The sequence below is a fragment of the Branchiostoma belcheri genome, unplaced genomic scaffold (genome assembly GCF_001625305.1).
Source record: "Branchiostoma belcheri isolate BF01 breed outbred unplaced genomic scaffold, Haploidv18h27 scaffold1, whole genome shotgun sequence".
Lineage (NCBI taxonomy): Eukaryota > Metazoa > Chordata > Leptocardii > Amphioxiformes > Branchiostomatidae > Branchiostoma > Branchiostoma belcheri.
Genome location: NW_017802379.1, coordinates 7350145 through 7373787, shown reverse-complemented (window position 1 = coordinate 7373787; position 23643 = coordinate 7350145). Strand labels below are relative to the sequence as shown.

The 23643-nt window shown below is 41.8% G+C and overlaps 1 protein-coding gene and 1 non-coding gene across 2 annotated transcripts; both read left to right on the top strand.

Moving 5' to 3' along the window:
• The first annotated feature begins 1487 nt into the window (after positions 1–1487).
• LOC109462983 (retinol dehydrogenase 13-like) lies at positions 1488–5626 on the top strand. The gene is made up of 7 exons (XM_019759638.1): positions 1488–1699; positions 2173–2415; positions 3246–3533; positions 3995–4103; positions 4469–4552; positions 4821–5130; positions 5393–5626. Exons 1-6 carry the CDS (start codon positions 1534–1536, stop codon positions 4924–4926), a joined length of 996 nt encoding a protein of 331 aa, XP_019615197.1. The 5' UTR covers positions 1488–1533; the 3' UTR covers positions 4927–5130; positions 5393–5626.
• Trnae-cuc lies at positions 1761–1832 on the top strand. Its single transcript has one exon. It is a non-coding gene; the product is annotated as a tRNA-Glu (tRNA).
• Positions 5627–23643: the final 18017 nt, after the last annotated feature.

Genomic DNA, 23643 nt, shown 5'->3' with positions numbered 1-23643 from the left:
ATTTAGAGAAGAAAACACTTGTTATTATGTGTAAATCAGTTCCTACCAGGAGCATTGTTGTACATTGTGTAGACTGCTGCTTTATTTTTCAACAGCAGAAGTAGAAAAACGAGATTTTTTTCTTTTTTTTGTGTTTAAAATCAAAAGTGTCAAATATCAGTTACATGTCGTGCAATACATTATATTATGCCTCATTATAACATTTAACTGTCATTTGGCTGATAACTATATCAGACTTATTGTTGTCAGCTACTGTAAAATACTTATTGTAATCATCTAATGTAGTCAAGTTTTTTTTCTGTATACAGAATTTGAATGACTGTAATTTAAAACACTATACTAGGGAGCACAATGTATAAATCTGTAAATGCTGCAAAACTAATGCAAAAATTGTCTGCATGTTGAGAGATAAAATCAAATTCTGTGTAGCCCACCCCCCTCCCCACCTGTAAATCTCATACAACTGACTTTTGCTAGTGTTGTTGTAGAAGGAACATATTATCCAGTTTTTCCTTGTATAGAAAATAAAATTACAAAACTCAGGAAAATTCCCTTGGGAACAATCTGAGAGCTGTCTGTATCAAATGGTTAATCATATTGTAGAAACTGCAACTGTGCAAAAATAATTCTGGATGCAATGAAGAACCCATAGCCTGACCACTGCTGCTATACAAGCTAAGGCAGTGGCACTCATGCTAGTACTATTTGAATATGTAGTATTGCCGTTACGCTGTATGTGTACATGTACATGTAATAGCTCTTCACATGGCTGAAACAAGAAAATACATGTTTTCCAGGCTGCCTTGTGCTGTATATATTATGAGATTATTGTATGTGTTCATTGTTGAAATTGCTTGAAGTCTCTGTGTTGTACATGTGTGTTGTACCAGCTGCAGTAATATCATATTAGGATGCCAGCATCATCACGTAAGACTTATATAGAATATTGTGGAATTATTATAGTACGTTGAACGTGTCAAATTGTACATTGCTGCGAACATAATGTTGTTTTTGTATACCCCTTGGAGGTATTAACTGCGTGAATGTTGCTACTATACTGGTTACTAGTGGCTAGTATTTACTGAGGAAACCTAATGCAAAAGTACTGGGTTATTTTTGTATATTTACGCCACTGTGAATAGTTGGCAGTGAGGAAGAACCCAAGACTTACATCTGTAAATGTTGGACCAATGCGTATGCACAAAGTCAAAACATTGCAAAAAAGGCACATTCAGTCAATTAAAAAAGCTTCATAATAGATCCTAAGAGCTTGTCTTTTTTTCTCTATACTTGAGTATTTACATGAGTATTTATGGTAATGGAAGAACAAGTACATGTAAGTTCTATGAAAGGAAATGAAAGGTTTATGCTTTATTGGCATTATGACCTCTTTATTCTGCAATAATATATTGGGCCGTCACGGGGCGCTTTTCGGACACCGTAAGACTATCACGGCACACACACACTATGAGGGTAATCAGGGCATTGGAAACTGAAGACGGCGACCCCATAGAGGTCAAAGGTCACAATAACATGGGAGACGATCTGCTGGCCAAATTTTGGAGCAAATGGTTTGTAATTCCGTCCGTGGCAGCGGCAGGACTGTGCGCTCTGCACTATGTGTACTACCTGCTGGTACTGAGGGGCCGGTGGTGCCACAGTACCGCCCGACTGGACGGCAAGACTGTCGTCATCACAGGTAGGGCGGTCAGAAGTGAGGCGATGGAAGGGGGAGGGGCGTTACTCGACTGATAGCTGACTCCCATATGGTCTAGTGGTTAGGATTTGGCGCTCTCACCGCCAAGGCCCGGGTTCGATTCCCGGTGTGGGAAGACAGTGTTTTTTTAAGGTCACAAGGGTTAAAACCTAGTGAAATCCAGAACCTGGAGACCAGGGCTTAGCGAAATAATACAACCACGACATACATGTCCTCACTTGGATCAAAAATGCTTGTTGTTCACACAAGCTGATCTTGATTAACTTTTCCTGTTGGTCAATTTGTTCTGACAAATTTATGATCAAATTTTCACAACATACATGTAGATTAGACCAATTCAATGACTTAATCATGCACACGTGAGGCAAAGGGGCCGGGCCGTTACACCTACTACACTTGCTAAGTTAGTGTTCTTGTTCATTACTTTTCTCTTTCATTATATTATGTATATGTAGGTGCCAATGCAGGTATCGGCAGGGAGACGGCGCTGGATCTCGCCCGTAGAGGCGGGCGGATCATCCTGGCCTGCCGCAGCCGCGAGCGCGGGGAGGAGGCCAGGCAGGACATCATCCGACAGACAAACAACCAGAACGTCGTGTTCCGCAAACTGGACCTGGCCAGTTTGGCCTCCGTACGGCAGTTCGCAGAGGAGATGTACCGAGAAGAAGGGAGACTTGATATCCTGATCAACAATGCCGGTAAGTCTCTACCAGACTAGCTACACTGGCTATATATATTATAGGAGAATATTTGCCAGGGGGGTTTGGTCGCCTTGTAGGTTTGACTGGACGCGCTTCAGAGGGAAAGAAACTACCTCCCCGCGGCCGGACTCCCTTGGCCAATTTTACTCTCTTTTTTGTCAAATTCTACGATCCTTATTCCTATAGAAAGGCCTGGTGGAGGCTAACTCATACTATATAGTCATAGTGCAAAATTCACAATCAGAGATGGCAGACTTCACCCCCTACTGACACTATTTTGCCACCCATCCAATCCCACAGACAAAACTAGCTGCACTGAGGAAGTACAGTAACACTGTATGATGTATATTGGAAATTGAAGAAACACACAAACACAGACAGACATACAAACAGACAGACAGACAGAAAGCTAGAATCCTTTGGGATAAGATAACAATCCACCAGGAGAGTCATCTGATTGAGATGGATGTCATATTAAAGGAGGACTCTTCTGTGTGCGTGCATATTAAATCAACATATGGGATATATACTTGTATTGTTTTTGCTCTGTTTCCTCATCTTCTTCTTCTCCAAACAAATAAGGTCAATGACCTGCACCACACGTCTGTCACCATGGTAACCAGTGTTGGGTTACATCATGTTGCAGTTTTATAGCAGGAGGGATTTAGACTCCTGTCTGACCATATATATGTGTTTGAGTAAGAATAAACAGCCTCAGCAGACCATATGCAAAGGTAAACATGCAAATTTTATCTTTCTAGTGTAAAATGTTTATCTGTTGCAAACTGTTGACGTGAATGAGAGTTGTTTATATCTGTTTCCTGTAGGCCTGTGCTGGCACTCTGACGAGAAGACTGCAGAAGGGTTTGACCTCCAGTTTGGAGTGAACCATTTCGGCCACTTCCTCCTGACCAACCTCCTGCTGGACCTGCTGAAGAAGTCTGCCCCCTCCCGTATCGTAGTGGTCTCTTCCATGATGCACACACATGGGAAGCTGGACTTCACACCGACCAATAAACACGGAGACAGATACCCCAACCTGAAGTCGTACTGGCCAAGCAAGCTGGCCAACATCCTGTTTGCAAGAGAGTTGTCTAGAAGACTGGAGGGCACAGGTTAGTTTGTCAGTTAAGCCTGTCTCGCATATGACCTCCTGAACATTGACCCCAACCATAGTTAGGTTGGTTGTTTTTTTTTTACCTTGAATTACGCTGTCGGCGGTGGCCGCTTTTCAAGCGTTAGGAATAGGTTGGAGCAAGTGGGCTGTAGTTGGCTGGTGTTCATTGAGGTTGGCTATTGTTTGGTTGCAACAAAGGAATGGTTCAAAATGTTTAAAACATTTGGGTCACAGTGGACAAGAGGATCATCCATATGCATGGTTGGCTGTTGTTCAGGAGTAGGTCAGCAGTGTTTGGGGGGTGTTCAGGGGTCAAATTTGACACAAATTTAACTCAAATTCCAATTGATTTGTATTAATGGAATTTGTCTAGAGTGTATTTGTATGAAATGTACAAAAATGTAAGCATTCAGGATTGTTTCAAACAACCAACATTTCTCTACCCCTGTTCTCCCCCAGGTGTAACAGTAAATTCACTCCACCCCGGGGTGATCTACACGGACCTGTGGGACAGTATCAAGGCAGATCATGGGCTTGTCTGGGGAACCATCATGAAGGGATTCTGCTGGTCAGTCTCACTACTACTTTCCTGTATCAAAATTTCTTCCTTGTTGGTAGTTACCTATTTAAAGTTAAAACTTTTTCTCCAACACAAAGGATTGTTCTCACCATTTTTGTGTGACATTAACACTGGGTCAAAGGTATTCGGTATCTGAACACCAAACAAGACTACTTCCTGAGAGGGGTAAAACTACTAAAAGAGGCAATTTGTATCAGGGCCGATCACCCATCACACTCCAGAGAAGTCTTGCTGGATCTATTAAAGAAGACCAGAGTAACTGTTGGAAAGTTCTATGTTAGAACAAAAGTTTAACCTCTAGACACTGTTTCCTGTCTTCATTCATGTACATTCGTGCTATGTTTTCTGTGCAGGGTCCTGATGAAGAGTGCACGTGAGGGAGCCCAGACTACCATCCACTGTGCTGTGGAGGAAACTCTACAGAATGTCACTGGCAGGTTAGTGTTTTCTCATCTATGCCTTTTGGACTGTACATGTAGTTTTCCACATATATGATACAATGTAGGAACAAAACGTGCTGTCATTATGACAGTAGTTGGCTTTCAATAAAAATAAATCCTAAGAGAACTATAGACATTGCAGAATTTTTATACTCTCCACATGTACTAAAGCTATTGTAAAATTTACTTGCTGTATTAACTTTTGTTCATTTTGCTGTTGAAACCATTTACGAATTCTGAAGAAATCCGTGTCGCCCCCTATCAGGTACTTTGCAGACTGCAGCATAGCGGAGGAGTCTGAAGATGCAAGGGACGATGGTCTAGCTAAGAAGTTGTGGGAAGTTAGCGCAGAGGTGACAGGATTGGAGTAAACTCTGAACTATAATCTATGATTTGACTGTGTTTTCGTACTATACGTTTGAAAAACATTCTCAGCAAACTCAAATAGACTACTGCATATATAGGAGATGAGGAGCACTGACTGGTTCCTCCTTTCCTTGGAATATCAACAAAGTTGAAGTGTCCTAACTGTTGCAGGAACTACATGGGAAGATAGGATTGATAAACCCCACTAGATGAGCACGTCGGCAGAACGTACTGCTCCTGCGCAGAATCCCGATTTTTCACGGTTTTCGTCGGATTTTTGGTCAACGTTGCATTAGAATTTTGCTTGTTGCAGACGATATTTTTTCCGACATAACATTTGGAAACTACAGACGGAGTGTTAACCTTATATGCGCGAATACAACCTTATATGGGACATTCTGCAGAAGTGCTATGCACAATATATTACGGATTTCGCGCAGGTGCAGTAGGTTCTGCCGACGTGCTCACTAGATGCTACACACGAGTGCTACCATCATCTTTCAATATGCAAGAATGCCCACTACTACTGATATGTGACCATGTACGGGTCTATCTACCTGTGTGAGTCCATGGATTGTGTTAGTCTGTTTTTTTGCTTTATGCTTGAATTGAAGAAGAACTGAAGATAGAAACTGTATACATTTTGTTAAAAACAAAAAGACTTTCAGGTGAAGTTTTCTCAGAAAAGGCGTGGAATGTCATGCAGAGGGTTCTAATACTTTTAATTATTGTATCAAGATTCAAGATTGTACTTTGTCAAAGTATGGAATAAAGCATTTTGAGACGGTGAAGAAAGATGTTTGTTTTTATTGCCTTAAGTTGTCTTTAGACATATCATCTATACAAACGGGAAGTCCAGTTTGTTTCCTGTGATGTTAAAGAACCCACCACACCTATGGTCAAACTTTCGATCGAGTTCAAGGTCAAATTAGAGTCAAATTTTAAACCCCTTTACGAGCCTCTTTTTCCATTCCCGAAAAGAGCGAAATTTGGCAATTTGACGGTCTCCTGTTGTGGCATTCCTGGATGCGGCCGGGAGCGGTACTGCAGATTGGGCTCTAATAGGGTATATTAGGCTATATAGAAACTTTTATTCGCAAAATCATGCCCGAAGGCTAATTGCTTTTACAATCAAGAATAAAAAACATTGCAATACAACAGGAGACAGGTAACAACTGTCTGGAAAAAACTTCTACTTCTACTACTACGCTAGCTATTATGGGTTCGACTTCTTCTTTGAAGGCAGTGGATAATGAATAGTCCCACATTCTGCATGATTAGTGGGTTTTGTGATCTTAGTAGAAATGCAATTTTTTGGTGATCTTCTAAATGACGAAAGGATGGAGAAATTGTTGTAACTGTCTGAAATAATCTGTTTCTTTCGGTCTCATAGTGAGGACACTGGCTAACAAAATGTAATACCGAGTTGTAAAATGTGAAACTAGCTACTTAAAGCCATTGAAAACTTTTCCAAGAAGTCCTACTGACATGGCATTCGTCTAAATCTCTTTGTGATCCTGTTTCGGTCCCCTCAACTTTTTTTAAAAGCTTGTCGTCATAGCAATGAAACAAAATATTATGAAAAATTACAGAGCAATCAGGCATTTCAACCACTGCCACACCGATAATTTTCCGATGGTTATACTGAAGCACGAAGCGCACATGCATGCACGGACAGTTGAACTTCAAAAGGGACAAAGACTTAAGTACGGGATCGTTCCTAACATTCATTAAAAATTAACGTATCCCCTGCACTAAAACTACCTGGATTACCGTAGTTTTTCTCAACCACTGTTATAACGGTAGGAAAGAGCTAGTGGTGTGGCAATTGTTAAGATAAATACTGTGAGTTGAAACAATTATGCTTATAGTCCAATAGCCATGTCTGCACGCTTTTGCCCTGGTTAAGAGTAGTAGTCTAAATCTACGGCTTGTTTTGTATTGTATTGTAGACTAGTTCTAGGCTCCTATTTGGGGTGGTACCCAAAATATAAAGGGATTCCTCACGTAGCTTGGTTTGGGGCTATTTCAAACGTTTCAAGTTTGAAATGATGACGAAAATGTGCTAAGAAATGGCAGTAAATGTCAATATCAGACAGATTTCCTCATCTTGAATATTTTTGTTTTGTTTTGCCGCCTTGAAATTGCACTAGATGCCTTTAAATCATCAAATCACTTGTCCTCCCAGTTATCAGAATGACGGACACAATCACACTATCTTGTCATGACTACAAAACCAATCATCACTCAATACATATTTAATATACTTACTCAAATACGCAGGAAAAAGTTTGCCTCAAAGTTCTTGGTTCGACTAAGTTTAATTCGACTGCTATAGCGTCTCCTCCCATGACCGAAACGCCCGATTTCATAATTGGCTGTTCACTACAGTTCACTACAATTCATGCCAGGAAATATTTGAATTCGCTGTAACGATCAATGCGTACGTGAAGAAGAAAGGGGGATTTATGTCTTCCTTCTTTAATAATTAATAAGTTTCTACGATAGTAAAAGTCAAAATTGCTCTGACTATTGTCAAACAATATAATCCGTGCAATTTCACCCATTCAACCAGTAAATAACGGTGTGTGACACCATAATTTCATTTTTGCATGAAATTTTGCTATATATATAACGTTATGTTTACATATAAAGGACCACAGACTGACTTACCACGTATTGTGTTCAGTATGCGCTGATCTCACACACCGAAGATGAGATATAAGGGGAAGTTTTCATTACTCAGAATACTGGTTCTCGCGGTGTTCATTGTCGAGTTGGAAGGTAATTCTGAATCTTTCTCTTTTTGTAAGTCTGGAAGGTTGTACCCTGTCTGTTGCATGTGTTTGAGGCGCAGTAACGTTTCTTTTCTGTATCGGTATAGCAGATATAACCTCCCCTGGGCGTAACACACCAGCTGGCGGCAGCTGGCTACATTACACCGAACGACTTGTTACACCTAACCCTTGAACATCTAAGTCTAAACATTATTTAAAGCTATCTAGTGATGATGCTGTACTTGGTGACAGCGAGTTCCACTCTATGATAGGTCTAGGGAGAAACGAGTTTTTGAACACCTCAATCCTTGTTTGATACGTCTGGTACTTGAAGGCATGACTACTACTATTTCTATAGGCTCTTGCCCGAAAAATGTTCTAAACCTTCCGCATATATCTGCTTGTTTGTTGAACGAGCCCAGGCACTACGCAGTCAGTAATACACGATAGTTACTGCCCACATACTTCGCTGTTTACGGTTTCCAGGTGCCCGAGACTGTATGGATGTCTGGTATAACGGCTACCACGAGGGAGGAGTCTTCTACCTGGGACAGACCAGGGGGCGGGGCTACTGTGCAGTGCGAGGTAGGCGTCGCTCTGTAGGGCAATTATGTTTACCGAAGGATTACATATTGTTTTTGCTCTGTTTCCTCTTCTTCCTCTTCTTCTCCAAACCAATAAGATCAATGACCTGAGCCAGGCGTCCGTCACCATGGTAACAAGTGTTGGGTTACATTTTGTTGCAATTTCGTAGCAGGAGGGATTTAGACACCTGTCTGACCATATATATGAATGTGTTTGAGTAAGAATTAACAGAGTAGACCATATTCGAAGGTAAACATCATGCATTTGCTTTGAAAATATTATCTTTCTAGTTACATGACATTGTGCTAATATTGTTGTATGTACAATTCCTTTATGGTGAAAGCTCCTATGTACTTTCCGCGAACTTTTGATACAGAACTGATTTATAAACAAGGAGCATTTCGAAGAATCACAACCTTCAGCCATACATGCAGCACAGCATTAGCATATACATGTATCACCGGGTATGTTTCTCCAGAGTTTACAGTCGCCGTTGAGTCTACTGGATCTGGGGATCCCGGCTTTGACACTTCTACATCTACCTTCATCACTGTAGGACAGAGTACCAGTAACTTTGCAGGTGACTTTGGTTAGGCATGGGAAGATCAATGTTGTGTTACCGGTTTCAGTCCCGAAAAACGCAGAGTCAATGGGTATGGATTTCCTTTTTTTCTTCCGATTTCGGCTAAATGATCCAACAAATAAAGTTTCACAAAGCATAGAGGCTGTCTCAGAGACCCGTCCACCTGTTTTTTTTTTTTTTTTGCTTGTGGAAAAAGGTTTAACCCGATTTACTGAAGAAAAATTACTTGTAAAAACGCGTTAAATCATGCTTCAGAAATTCAGAGGATTTGAAATTCAGATATCACATAAAAAATATTTAATATCATCGGTCGATCAAGAAAAGGTTAGTGTCGATGGGGTTTTACTAGGGTCGGTCGGGAAACCAGAAATACAACATTTTTTCCTAAGCTTTATAAAATAACGTGCGTTTTGATAATGAGCTGTAGATTATGATGACAGTTGGGCTTTTGAAAGTTATACTACAGTAGGTGAAGTCTGCTTGCATGTAATACCGACTTTTCGTGTGCTGCTTCCTTAGGTGCTGCACGATCGGGACTTCATGTTTTCGTCATTAACGAACACACCGGCGACGTGCTAGACACGAGACGGTTCGACACAACTCTGGACAGCGAACGGCAGTCTGTCACCAGCTTTCTGGGCGGGGTTAACGAAGTTAGTAGCTCGATCCATTTCTTTCCTGGATAGTCAGTTCTTAGCCTGGTATCCAGTCTTATCGTGGTTTGGGCAGGTTTTCCTCGGGACTGCAGGAGCTCTTTCCCGCCCGCCTCAGCTACACCCCGGCGTGCTATCTCTATTATCATGACACTTCCACCGGGCGGCCTGTCGTACTGGACGGGGGGAAACTTTTAGAGCCCCGAAGACAGCCTGCCTAAACTCCTATGCCCCAACCACGACTAGACTGGATACCAGGCTAGTCAGTCCTGGATAAAAGCTTAAAAAGCTCACACACATCTACACCTCTGACCCTATGTATTTAGGGTAGTTAGTAGAGCTTGATTTGTCTTTAAATATTGTAGATCAAAGAACTCACATATAGACGAAGTGGGTAAATTCGTCTCCCTCGATCTGCCTCAAAAGAAGAAGTCAAACCCAACGAAACTAATGTCACGTATGTTGTAAAATGTCGTGTGACTTTGCACATACATGTAGTCTCTCATATCTCGTATCTTCTTTTTCATACATGTTGTTTGTATTTGAAATTAACCCTCGGGCATGTATTTGCAATAAATGTTCTCTACTAATTGTTTACCTGAATATCTAACCTTCATCAACGTATTAGCACCTACACATCCAGGTTCAAGTAAGGACATCAAAGACAGATTGTATTCTACGTCTTTGTCCCTTTTCTCCTAACCATGGACCATCACATACAATTGCTTACACGATCAATAATGTATTTTCCATGACAGGGAAGAGTTATAGCATTAGCCGCACACGACACCGTCGGTAACTTACCCAACCTGACTAGCTATGGCTCAACCGCAGCACCAGGTGAGGCAGATAATTATAACTTTATCTCAAAAGAAAGACTTAGCATGAAAGTTCATCTGTGTTGGTACAAGTCATTATGAAATAAAGACTAAGCTTTAATTTCCAACACTTAGGCTACAGAAATGGGACTTACCCCAAATTTTCGGTTGACTCCATCAACCTTGTTCACGGAATGGACCCGTCTACTCTTGGAACGTGACATCAGAGACACGTGACCGTAGTAGCGGGTCATACGTGCCAGATAACTTGTGTCGCCCCCCGTCTCTGTTCAGGGTAGGTCTGTGAGCTCTTATGTAGACCACCTCCTTCAGACGCCGGAAAAGGGATTTCAACAAGGAATAGACCTGTCTTTGTGTTGTAGATTACATATCTTTCTTTAAAAATGATGTCTCAAAACGTGACGTGTTATAATTAATATTTCATACTAACGGTTGTTGTTGTTGTTGTTGTTGTAAATGATTGTGTTTTGTAGCGTCTACAGATTCCTGGGCTATGATCACTCAGAAAGGCCCGCGCCCGTCCTGGTTTGTAGAAGACACCAGGGCTGCCGGGCTGGGACCTACACAAATACAGACCAACATTCCAACAGGTAGGGCTATATCCCTTATACCCAGACTTCCATGAAACTATGATGTTTACAAGTCACGGTTTTAGGATGGTTTGAAAATCTTTCATAAAAAGGCTACATTTGCCTAGACAAGTAATGATGCAACATAACTTGTTTGCTATCACCTTTTGCAATACCCTTCTTTATCATTATGGTGCAAGGGAAAAATACCAGCTTCCGGGATCCAGCTGTCAAGGAGGTCATGTAACGAAAAACAGAAGTGATGAATGACTTTCTCATCATGGAACTCAACCATATCAATAACCTAGTCTAAGGGCCATGCTGAAACCCTGACACACACACGGACACTAACACAGACGTACACAAAACAAAACTTCATTTTTCATGGAGGTAACTACGTACTCTGCGTTTGTAGCATAGTCATATTCTAGAATAATTGTCTAAATCGTCCTATAGTAGAGCAGGTACAGGATAAAACAATATTTTCTTGTCGACAGGCGGATGGACGGTGATGATGAATCGGTTCGATGGTTCGGTGGATTTTGCCTGGCAGCTCTGGGATCAGTACGAACAAGGCTTCGGCGACCCGGCTGGGGAATACTGGCTAGGGCTGGCGACCCTGCATGAAATTACCACACAGGTTAGTACATCTGTTTGTGTGTCACCACTGCTTTTTGACCAAACTTGTCAACAATTTCCTTCTTTCAACTAGAGGCATCTTCATACAAATGGACTTCTTACTTGACAGAAACACCACAAAATGCGGATAGAGTTGGAGGATTTCGACGGAACCAGAGTTTGGGCAGAATGGAGCTTCTTCCAAGTGGGCCCCGCGTCTGACAACTACAGGTAAATAAACCATTATGTACTGTTCAAAACGTTCTGTTTGGTCCATGAAAAATTGAGCTATTGTTTTTTTTTATTTATCTATCTGTGTGTGTGTGTGTGTGTGTGTGTGTGTGTGTGTGTGTGTGTGTGTGTGCGTCCGTGTGTGTGTGTCCGTGTGTGTGTGTATGTGTGTCTGTGTTTCCGCATGACCGTTAGGTCAGGTTGTGCTAGGTATGTCCCAGCCTGTCCCAGAGGAATATAGTCGTTAATATAATAATGAAAAGTTTGTTGCAAATTCGTGCCCGGAGGCTAATTGCAAATTACAAAACAGAAAAGAACAATGAAATAGAGTATAAAATAACTAAAGTCTACATGATGAAAGGTAGCTGTCTAGAACTATAACTATGTCTAAAACTATGTCTGAATAATGACGTCTACATCTGGTAGCGCAAGCTGTTTTCATTACATGACCTCCTTGACAGCTGGTGTTGTTTCCCTTGTTCCAGACTGAGTGTGTCGGGATACAGCGGAACCGCCGGGGACGGGTTGACGCCAGACGAGAACAACTACCGCTACATCGCCCACCTCATGCAGTTCACTACAGCGGACAGAGACAACGATCCTACACCCAACAACTGCGCTGTTAGGTAACGTTAGGCTACCGTGGATAATCGTCTGGAAAGTCTACACAAGACGCACACATGGCCCCAACTCTGAGCTTTCTTTAAGATACTCATAAAGTGATGGAAACAAGAAATGATCAAAACAATCCTATGTATGTATTTTGTACCATGTATGTGTAAATAATATGTGTATAGATTTATCAGAATATGTAAGAAAATGGTTCAAACAAACAAACAAACAAACAAACAAACAAACCAAAGGCCATCTCGTGATGGTGGTCTAAAAATCACATGTAAAGAGCTACAGCCGACAAATAAGCGATATGAAGCAATAATGTAAAATACGTAGTCAAAAAGCACACGTATAGGGTCATTGGCAAATTGTATCACATAATCTATGATATGATGTTTGTAACAGTGTAGTTCGGATGCAATCACGTTTCTTTACTTGCGCCTTAAAGGTTACATGTTGTACCAAAAGTATCCCTCCTTGGCCACAATAAAAGTACCCCTCATTGGCCAACAATAAAAGTACCGGTCCCCCTCCTTGGCCAAAAATAAAAGTACCTCTCCTTGGCCAATGATTTCTAACGTTATAGCTTAGCCATGACAAAAATTACATGACAAACTTTATCTATAGGTGGAGTGGTGGATGGTGGTACACCCTTGGCTGCGGCCGTGCGTACATAACCGGCAGTTACCTGACGGTGTGCTCCGACCCTGCCAACCCTGGGTACGACTCCGCCGTCTGCCACAGACTGGGGGTCAACTGGACATACTTCCGCGGCTCGGAGATCTCACTGAAGGAGGCTCTGATGATGATACGGCCGACTGATGCAGGTAAGATACTAGTATTCGCATGTGTGGCAGCAATTTCATCCAGGAACAAGAATTCGGAGATCTCAGACCTCCATGAAACCGTATGGTGTTTACAAGTCACGACTTTTAGGACGGTAAAATCTCTCATGAAAAGGGGGCCCCATTTGCATACACACCTACTGATGCAACGTAACCCGTTTACAATCTCCTACTTTCATCCCCTTCTTTATCATGCTGTCAAGGAGGTCATGTAACTAAAACACGTGAAAACAGTGAGCGCTACCAGATGTAGAAGTGCTTAATGACTTTCTCATTCTGGGACAGTCTGGACCCAACCATTTCCATAAAACCTGACCTAAGAGCCATACGGAAACACACGCATACACGCGCGCACATAGGAATACATAAAACAATACGTCCATTTTTTATGGAGGTAAATAGGACAATTTAATCTCAAATTTATGTCTGTGGTGTCTACTGCAACCTGCTCTTAGTTCTGACATTGTTGGTACTTGTTTACAGCATGGCCAGCCATCTCCAGGCGCCACGTGCCGGGTACGTGCGGCCTGACTTACCTGCCAGACGGCGGGCCGGGAGAGTGTGTGGCGTCCTCCGACGCGCCGTGCTGCTCCGACACGAACGTGTGTGGGGTGACGGACGCACACTGCACCTGCCCCGGCTGTGTCGACTACCGGGAGGTCATAGGTACGTCTAACGTGTCCTGAAACGATTTCATTACCTTTGCCAATTAGCTTATGTTTTGGCGTTTATATGCATGTATGTATATGTATGTATGTATTTACGTATGCATGTATACATACATACATACATAGTATTACATACATACATACATATATGAATATGTACGTATGTATGTATGTATGCATGTGCACTATGGTCACCTATGCGTGGATAGTAGTCAGCATCATGACAGGCATACCGGTATTTGACTATGTGGATAGTGTTCAGCACCAAGGACAGGCATGTTCATCTGTTTGTGGATGGTGTTTAGTACCAAGGACAGGCATGGTCACCTATGTGTGGATGGTGTTAAAAAGGCTATGGATGGATTGTCATGAAACTGGATAGGTAGGTAGGTCTTGACGAGATCTAGAAATGATTAGATTTTGGCTTCCCTGGCGGCTTGTTGTATTACTGCATGCAGAACCACCTTTTCTGATATCTCGTGATATGGACATGCAGTTGTAAATGTTATAACATTATCAGGCGAAGGTATGAGATCGTGGAACTCTAGTTTCATCTGCCTGGCGCTTTCTCATATCCAGTTTTCTTTCTCCAGCCAACTAAACCAATTTCTTAGCCAGTTCATTCACCATAGACCCTGGTGTTGTAACGTTATAATGTACATATTGTGTGACTGGGAAAATGCAAACACGTCTATAGCTAGTGGAAGCGACATGCAGCCAATCTCACTATACAGTTAAGTACATTTTGTCTTTGAACCTCTCTATACAGTAAAGTACATTTTGTCTTTGAACCTCTCTATACAGTAAAGTACATTTTGTATTAGCGTTGAACCTACGTTCTATGCAGCCGCTTAACTTCAGCGCACTGCTATTTGTATTCCTGCTAGATGTGAACGAGTGTACAGACGACATAGCCCTGTGTGACCAGGGCTGCAACAACCACCTCATCACGGGGTTCCACTGTTACTGCCTGACAGGGTTCACACTCAACCCGGATAACAGAACGTGCGACGGTGAAGCATTTCTAACATGTTCTTCGTAGAAAAGTAACTATCCCTGTTACTGTTAGTCATCGGTATCATATAGGCATGAAGAAAATACGTCAAAAGCTAGGAGACTAAGTCAATCGATTAATATGTAACCAGGGAACGTATTCTACTTTCTTTTTCTAGTACTAAAACTATTCCTTTTGTCGTTTTTTTTCTTATTCAAACACACAACTACTCAACTTGCTTGTACTACTAGCTGTAGTGAAACGTAATCATCATTGTTAAAATAGCTTGAAAATTATATCCCGGCACTGAAACTCTGAAAGCCTAAGATAACCTCCAAGCAGATCTTCCAGTGGCTGCAAGACAGTATAAAATTGGCAAGACAGTATAAAATTGGCCAGGCAGTATCCATTTGCCAGGCAGTTACCATTTGGGCTGGCGTGAAAAAAAGACACCAGTAGAAATAAAGCTCGATAAAACGCTTAAAACACGCCAAAGAAAAGCCGGAGCCCAAACCTCTGCTTGGGGAGTACTTTGAAAAACCATCCGTTACGTACCCTATCAGGACCGGGGCCGGTGTCGTCTCTGGGCGCGTTCTACCTCCCCATCACGACCGGCGAGGCCCCGTGGGACGTGGCGCAGTCGGACTGCCTGTTCCACGGGGGGAATGTGGTCTCCTTCTCCAGCCTGGCAGAGCACACCATGGTGGCGAACATCGTGGGAGACGGGGCCGTGACCTGGTGGATAGGGCTAAACGATATGGCAACGGTACGACTAGATAGTGTACCTGTATCTGAAACCCGGTTCAAACAATATATACATGTAACCACCCTTCAGCGTAACATGACATATCCATGAAAAATGGAGGTATTGTTTTTGTAAATCTCTGTGTGTGAGAGTGTTTGTGTGTCCGTGTGTGTGTCTGTGTTTCCGCATGGTACTTGGACAGATTGTCATGGATATATGGCTGGGTTCAGTCTGTCCCAAGCAGATGGAATCACGTCTACCTCTGGTACTGGTAGTGATCAGGTGTTATCAGGTGTTTTTCGTTACATGACCTCCTTGACAGCTGACAGCTGGTGTTGTCTCCCTTGCACGATAATAAACAAAGCCTTGTAGACACCAGGGTGAACTGAGAGGGTGACACAGTCACTAGCACACACAATCTGAATATTTCATCGGATGGAGGTCTGAGATCTCCGAATTCTTGTTTTTTTGTTAGGAAGGGACATGGGTGTGGCTGAACGGTACCTGGTCAGGAGGACCGTTTCTATGGCAACCATCAGAACCAGACGGAGGGACGACAGAGAACTGTGTAGCTGTCAGCGGCGATGGTAGGAGAACATTACAATTATTCCAGTAACCAGTCTTGATATACATGTATTTGGGGTAATGAAAATTTGGGGTCCCATTTCTGAAGTCTAAGTGTTGGAATTTAAAGTCTTTATTTCATGATGACTTGTACCAACACAGATGAACTTTCATGCTAATTCTTGATATATGCTTGCGAAACAGTTGAAAAGTCATGGTTCTTGATTTTGAAAGATGCATCAGAAGCCATTTTCATGTGTATTCCTTTTATACAGGTTGGGAGGACTTGCCATGCACTATGAACAATTCTTTTGTCTGCAAGATGACACCAGGTTTGAACAGTCCTGATCTATCTGTTTGTTTGTTTATGAGGCTCAGCATATCTGTATCACAAATGGGACAGAATGCATAATAGTTATCATGAATAACTGAATATTGCATCTTTGTCGTGATTCATGATTTGTTTTGTAACACCCATTTTCATCTATTTCACCATGCATAACTTGTGCCATCAGATATTGTGGTAGGTGACCATTCCACAACATACTTTTTTGTTACAATTTTGTGAAATAACCCATTTACCTTTGTCATTGAGTCAAATTTATGCCGTTATACAATGAAACAACAAAAATCCCCTTGCATTTACACCCACTAGAACTACCCCCTGCTGGTTGAATATCTTGACGCCCTTCCTTTGGTCATCATTGACGAGGTAAGAGTACAACTTTTTCTGTCACCCTTTTTTTTCGTGCAGCTTTTTTTTATTCTTCTTCATTTATAGTAGCATCTGATGTTCAGTGTGGATATAGAGCAGTGGAAAATAATCTGACAAGAAATCGTTTTTGCACAGGAGCTGATCTTTTCGTCGGACCTGATTAGTTACGTGGTTAGTTTGTCGACCAGTCTGAACTCTACATCAGACCAGGTCCATCCTGTGGTCATCTCTGCTCTCAGGGTGTTCAGGAGAGTCAACATGGACACTACCACTGATGTCGGGAGGGTGAGGAGTGTTAGCTTGTGTTGTAATGTGCAACATTATCATCTGCTTGTACGAAGGTATTGTGTGTGTGTGTGTGTGTGTGTGTGTGTGTGTGTGTGTGTGTGTGTGTGTGTGTGTGTGTGTGTGTGTGTGTGTGTGTGTGTGTGTGTGTGTGTGTGTGTGTGTGTGTGTGTGTGTGTGTGTGTGTGTGTGTGTGTGTGTGTGTGTGTGTGTGTGTTTGCTTGTGTGCTTGTACAGTTGAGTGACAGCACGTGGGTGAAGAGCCTGATCACAGACTACAAAAATCATCAGGCATCAGGCTAGGTGCTGATGCATGACGGCTACAGTCATGCACAGGTCCCGCCAGGTTGTTCTGTTTCCTCCATGATCCAGTAGGATGTGCTAGTGGGAAAATCCTTAGGCGTTTACAAAGAAATTCGCGATAATGAATTTAAAAAAAGCCCTTACACAAAAATAAAGTCTAATGCATTTACTTTCATTTTATTCAGGAGTCTTGGGCGGGTGCACTTGAGAGTCTGTCCCTTATACTGTCCTTAGCTGTTCCTAGTGACAACTCCACAGGCAAGAACACCTCATTGGTACTGGCCGAAGGTAAGTCCTCACCCTCCTTACTACACCCATAAAATCTGGACGGTGATACACAGTGATGCTCGCGCTCCAACACAAAATTGCATACTAAAGGTAGTTTATGTACGATTATCGGTAAATCTTTCTCTGATGCGTGTATCTGATCGTCAGTTTTTGTGCAGCGGTTGAATTTAAAACGTACCTCTGACTTTAGAACTTCTGGACTTTGTGGACGGTCTCATGATGGTGGAAGCCCAGCCGGGACATTGTCCAGACCAGGTCAGTCTAGATCTTGTTACTATAACAAGAACACTTGCTCTAATGTTAAAGTTACTTGCACCCATAACATATACAACAGTATAAATCAATATACAGGGAAAACGGAACATTTACATCTTACGGATATACATGAGTCTTCTTGATTTAGCATATACATTATTGTATAGTGCTGGATATTTTTGGAAACTCTCAATGTATTAATTGAAAAGGTTTTACAGTTGTAATTTCTTCGTATATTTCATGTATAACGGTACTAAGCTAACACAAAATGGATATGTGTTTCAAATTATCTAATATGCATTCAATTTGTTTTTCTTTTGTCAGCTCGTAACAATGACGGTACATTGTCACGAAGCGGCCAAATACCTCGGCGACACCCTCTCCAACATTTTGCACGAAATGTACATAGACAGGATCGAAGTCTCCAGTGCAAGAATCACGGTTGCATCACACACACTGGACAACAACATCACAGACAGGCCCATCACAGTTGAGGGAGGCTATGTTGTGTTCCCTGTTACCCTGTTGGATATGATACCAGATCCTCCTGGTTTCCTCGACTCTATTCAAGAGGCGCTTGACAACAATATCACAGTCAGAAACTGGACTGTGGCACAGGTAAGCGATGCTTTGTTGCCTTCGCCAGAGGGATATGTCTTCGGTTTGGGCTTGCAATTGGGTGTGGTGTGGGTCTGAATGTATGTCACCATCATAGCTCGCGAAATTGTGAATAGATCTTCATGATATTTGGTATGTGAGTGGCGGTTGTGGTTCAAAAATGGTTCACCTGGCTTTTTTTAATGGTACTGCATACGGAGGGCCAAGTGTCGCAAAATTACATATATATAAAGACTACTAATTCCTCATATATAAGGATAGATTTTGCACTCACGTATGTCTCCAGCTTGACACACACATGTATACACGGTCGCACAAACACATGTATGTCCAACTTTACACACACACACACATAGTGGATAGGACACACTCATGTATATCTTTCGCTTTACACATACACATATCATGTTAGGACACACTCATATATGTCTCTCTTATACATACACACATATATAGATGGTAGAACACACTCATGAATGTTGCAGCTTTAGGACAGACCAAGAAGCTTTCATGCCATTGGATAGACTCGTAACAGCTTAACACAGACGAAGATATAATTTTTCAAAGTACATTCATAGCTCTTACTAGTACTAGGGTCGCACTTGCAAAGAGGAAGTATCAGCTTGGGCCCCCTGTTTTGTTTTGTTTCAAGGGAAGTGTAGAGTTTGAAGAATCGTCCCGACTTTTTGTATATTGATAGCCTTAGTGACGGTTGGCATAATTTGTAATTTTTCGTGGTAACTTTTCATCTGTATATATACATCGCTAATCACTAAAAACGTTGCTCGCTACCCTAGATATTTTCACTGACGCTCGCACTGCCACTACTATTGCCTCCTTCAAAAGGAAGCTATCGAATTCTCTAGGTGTGTGACCCTGCCCTCTCCACGTTGATGTATTGTATTATTGTAATTTACGTGTAAATGTTTGTCTTGTCAGCAGGACAAGCCCTTAATAATAGCCGTCTGGCTAGTTGGGCTGCCTTGGCTGTAAAAGTGGTCTTCTTACAGCCAAACTAATAAATAGAATTAAAATAAAATAATAAGATATTTGCTTTATGTTAGTCCAACGTCAGAGTAGGCCGCCCCGGTGTAGAGTGTGTATGACAATAAAAGAAACTCTTCCCTTCAACTGCAACAAAATACTGCACGCATTGGATGTGTTTATAGGATAATTATTCAGTCATATACTTCAACTGCTGAATCGGATACAAGATATCTATCAATCACTTTGTTGTCCGAATTATGCATCTACAGCTCACATAGGTCAAACGATTTTCACGACACATACATGTGTGAGGTAAAGCACGTATTCATCTGGTTTTCAAGACAGACATATATATGATGTAAAGAACATATGTATATGTCAATTTTCCAGGACACATGTGTGAGGGGAAGCCCATATATATATAAGGTTTTCCCTGACAGACATATGTGTCATGTACATGTGTCAGTTTTACACGACACATGTGTGTGAGGTGAAGACAAATATATATCATGGTTTTCATGACAGACATATATGCGATGACTCCCGCATACATGTCTGTCATGAAAGGACATATACACATATCCTGACAGAAGGCAAAAACATAAACTGATCCAATTTTGGAAAATTTTAAATAGTCTTGCACCACAGTATTTACAAGATCTAATTCCATCACGTATTCGTGACTTTGTCCCATACAACCTTCGCGCCAACCAGAATTTCTCCCCTATTGCCTGTAAAACTGAAAAGTATAAAAAATCATTCCTACCCTCAACTATTTATTTGTGGAATGATCTACCCCCCAATATCCAAGCCTCTCTCACAATCAACATCTTAAAAAATGAGTTGGATTCACTATTCAACAGACCGACAAAACAATTCCATTTCTGTCATGGCCAAAGACACTCCGCTGTTCATCACACAAGGCTCCGTCTTAATTTCAGTCAGTTAAACTACCATCTATTTCAACATTATTGTATTGACCACCCTACATGTAGATGTGGCTATCATAGTGAAATAGCTGAGCACTACTTTCTACATTGTAAACTTTATATTCCAGTCAAAGAAGTACTCTGTTATCATCTCTTTCTAACACAGTAGAGTTACAGCATTTCAATGACAGTTCCCTGTGTTTGTTACTTCTTCGAGGGTCTACATCACTTTCACACCTACAAAACTGTAATGTTTTTGATGCAGTTCAAAACGTCATTCACTGTATGGGTAGATTCTCATAATTGATAGATCACCAACTTGTCTTGTTTGTATTTATCTTGGTTTGTCTTGTTTGTAATTATGCATGTATATTGCCAATGTGTTTATATTCGTTGTTTGTTTTTGAGTAGAAGGTGTCATATAAGCAATTTTTGCTATTTGCCTAATACCAAATATATGTAAATATAAAAAAAACATATACACGTGTCAGTTTTCCACCGCACATGTATGTGAGGTGAGGACAAATATATATCTGGTTTTCACGACAGACATATATGCGATGTCTCCCGCATACATGTTTGTCATGAAAGAACATATACATGTGTCATTTTTACACGACACGTGTGTGTGAGGTGAAGACCAATATATATCATAGTTTTCATGACAGACATATATGCGATGACTCCCGCATACATGTCTGTCATGAAGGGACATATACATGTGTCAGTTTTACGCGACACATGTGTGTCAGGTGAAGACAAATATAGTCAAGTCAAGTCAAAGTTTATTGCACGGGTACGATGTATGGCAAATAATAAAGTTACTAGTTGGTATGGATCTATCATAATACTACATATATGGTCAACGGTTCCTATGTCTGAAGCTACGGTCACATTTGAAACGGGGCCCACTTAAGTTGGCGATGCAGCGTTTAGTGCAACCTGCAGACAACTTGTCTGTCTGATTTCAATGTATCTATAATGATTTATAATAACAGTAAATTTAGATATTACAGTCCAGTCTGTATGTAACATTTATGTTTGATTCTATGCAGTGCCAGACAGCCCTTGTCAGCATGCCTAAAACTCGCTTCCTGCCGACCGGGAAAAGCTACAGATCCTTGGAGTTTGCCTTCAGGGTAGCCCACATGCAACATAATATCACTGTTCATCCCTGAACTATGCTGGGCTATCGTCTCGGCTGTTTTCCCATGCCGTTGCATTCTGACACACAAGTATACATACGGTGCAACACACACAAGCACACGGTGTACGCTCGTAACACACACGTGGTAAACTGTGCGACGTAGTTTGAAGAAAGAGTTTTAATACATATTCTCCTTATAACCCCCTTTTCCTGACCACCTGATGCAGGTGCCTGTTCGGCCGCCGGACGGGTCCCCAGCAGTGAGGTTACGGCGTCGCTTCGGCGTACCTTGCCGAACGGGGCCCGAAGTGATTTTAAGTTTGAGTTAAAATCAATTCGGTGACCGCGCGGGGCCAAAAATAGGCCGGCAGCCGTCGGGATATGCGCGCGGAAGCCGGCCGGTTTCCGTCCAGGTCCCGTTCAGTCAGTGCCAAAAAACACGCCGAACACGCGCCGAGCGGGCCCCTTTCTTCAATTATGACCAAAGCTTCAAGTGTTGTAAAGAACTACTGGCTAGAAAATTTCATGACAGACATATATGCGATGTCTCCCGCATACATGTCTGTCATGAAGGGACATATACATGTGTCAGTTTTCCACCGCACATGTATGTGAGGTGACGACAAATATATATCAGGTTTTCATGACAGACATATATGCGATGTCTCCCGCATACATGTCTGTCATGAAAGGACATATACATGTGTCAGTTTTCCACCGCACATGTATGTGAGGTGAGGACAAATATATATCAGGTATTCATGACAGATATATATGCGATTTCTCCCGCATACATGTCTGTCATGAAAGGACATATACATGTGTCAGTTTTACGCGACACATGTGTGTGAGGTAAAGACCAATATATATCATAGTTCGCTCGATCTTATCAAAGTTGTTCGGTCTTTAAATTATTCCGCGAAACGTTAAGTCCGTTAAAACTGATTGGGCCTTACAAACTACGTTAGGTCCATCATAAACTCCCACTTACTGATTCCACCTGATAGAGAAACAATTTGAGTCTTGTTTCTTTGCTTTTTAGTCTTTATTTTTGAAAGGAGTCGTCTGATGTGTACATTTATTTCGTCGGATGTGTACATTTATTTCTTCTGAGTACTGTGGTCAAGCCCAGGCTATTTTGAAGTTTACATGTACAGAAATTCGGCGCGGCATAGGGCGGGGGCGTGGTCAACCGCTCCTCCTGGTACTAGTGATGCCAGCCGGCGACACTAGTCTGGGTTACTCTCCAAGCAGAGGTTTGCGTTTGGGGTTATTCTTAGCCTGTTTTTAGGCTTTTTTATCGGGGTTTCCCTTTTGCATTGGATTTTTTTCCCACCAAACCCCCCAAAAAAAAAATCCAGTGCAAAAGGAAAACCCCGATAAAAAAAGCCTAAAAACACACAAAAAGTAATCCCAAACCTCTGCTTGGAGAGTAAGTCTGGGTACCGTCCTGGTTACGTCGCTCCCATAGTGCTGCCAATGGTTGGTGGGAGCGGATGTAAACTATATAACCAGGATGGTAAAGTGATTGGAACGCAATCCCTTTTTCGCCTCGCCGACTGCAACAAGTTTAAGAAATCGCCAGTAACTCTGTATTTCGGGGGACAAATAGCAGGACAATAACACTGTATGTTCTTCACATGACACATGTCTGTCGTGACAACCAGATATATTTCGGCTTCACCTGACATACATGAGTCGTGTAAAACTGTCCCATGTATATGTCCTTCCATGACAGACATGTATGCGGGAGTCATCGCAAATATGTCTGACGTGAAAACCATGATATATATTTGTCCTCACCTCACATACATGTGCGGTGTAAAACTGACACATGTATATGTCCTTTCCGGCGACAGACATGTATGCGGGAGACATCGCAAATATGTCTGTCATGAAAACCAGATAT

Coding starts and splice junctions, on each gene's coding strand:
- LOC109462983 (XM_019759638.1), top strand. CDS start 1,534: ATGGGAGACGATCTGCTGGCCAAATTTTGGAGCAAATGGTTTGTAATT. Junction 1,700..2,172: donor CAAGACTGTCGTCATCACAG/GTAGGGCGGTCA, acceptor ATGTATATGTAG/GTGCCAATGCAGGTATCGGC. Junction 4,104..4,468: donor ATCATGAAGGGATTCTGCTG/GTCAGTCTCACT, acceptor TTTTCTGTGCAG/GGTCCTGATGAAGAGTGCAC.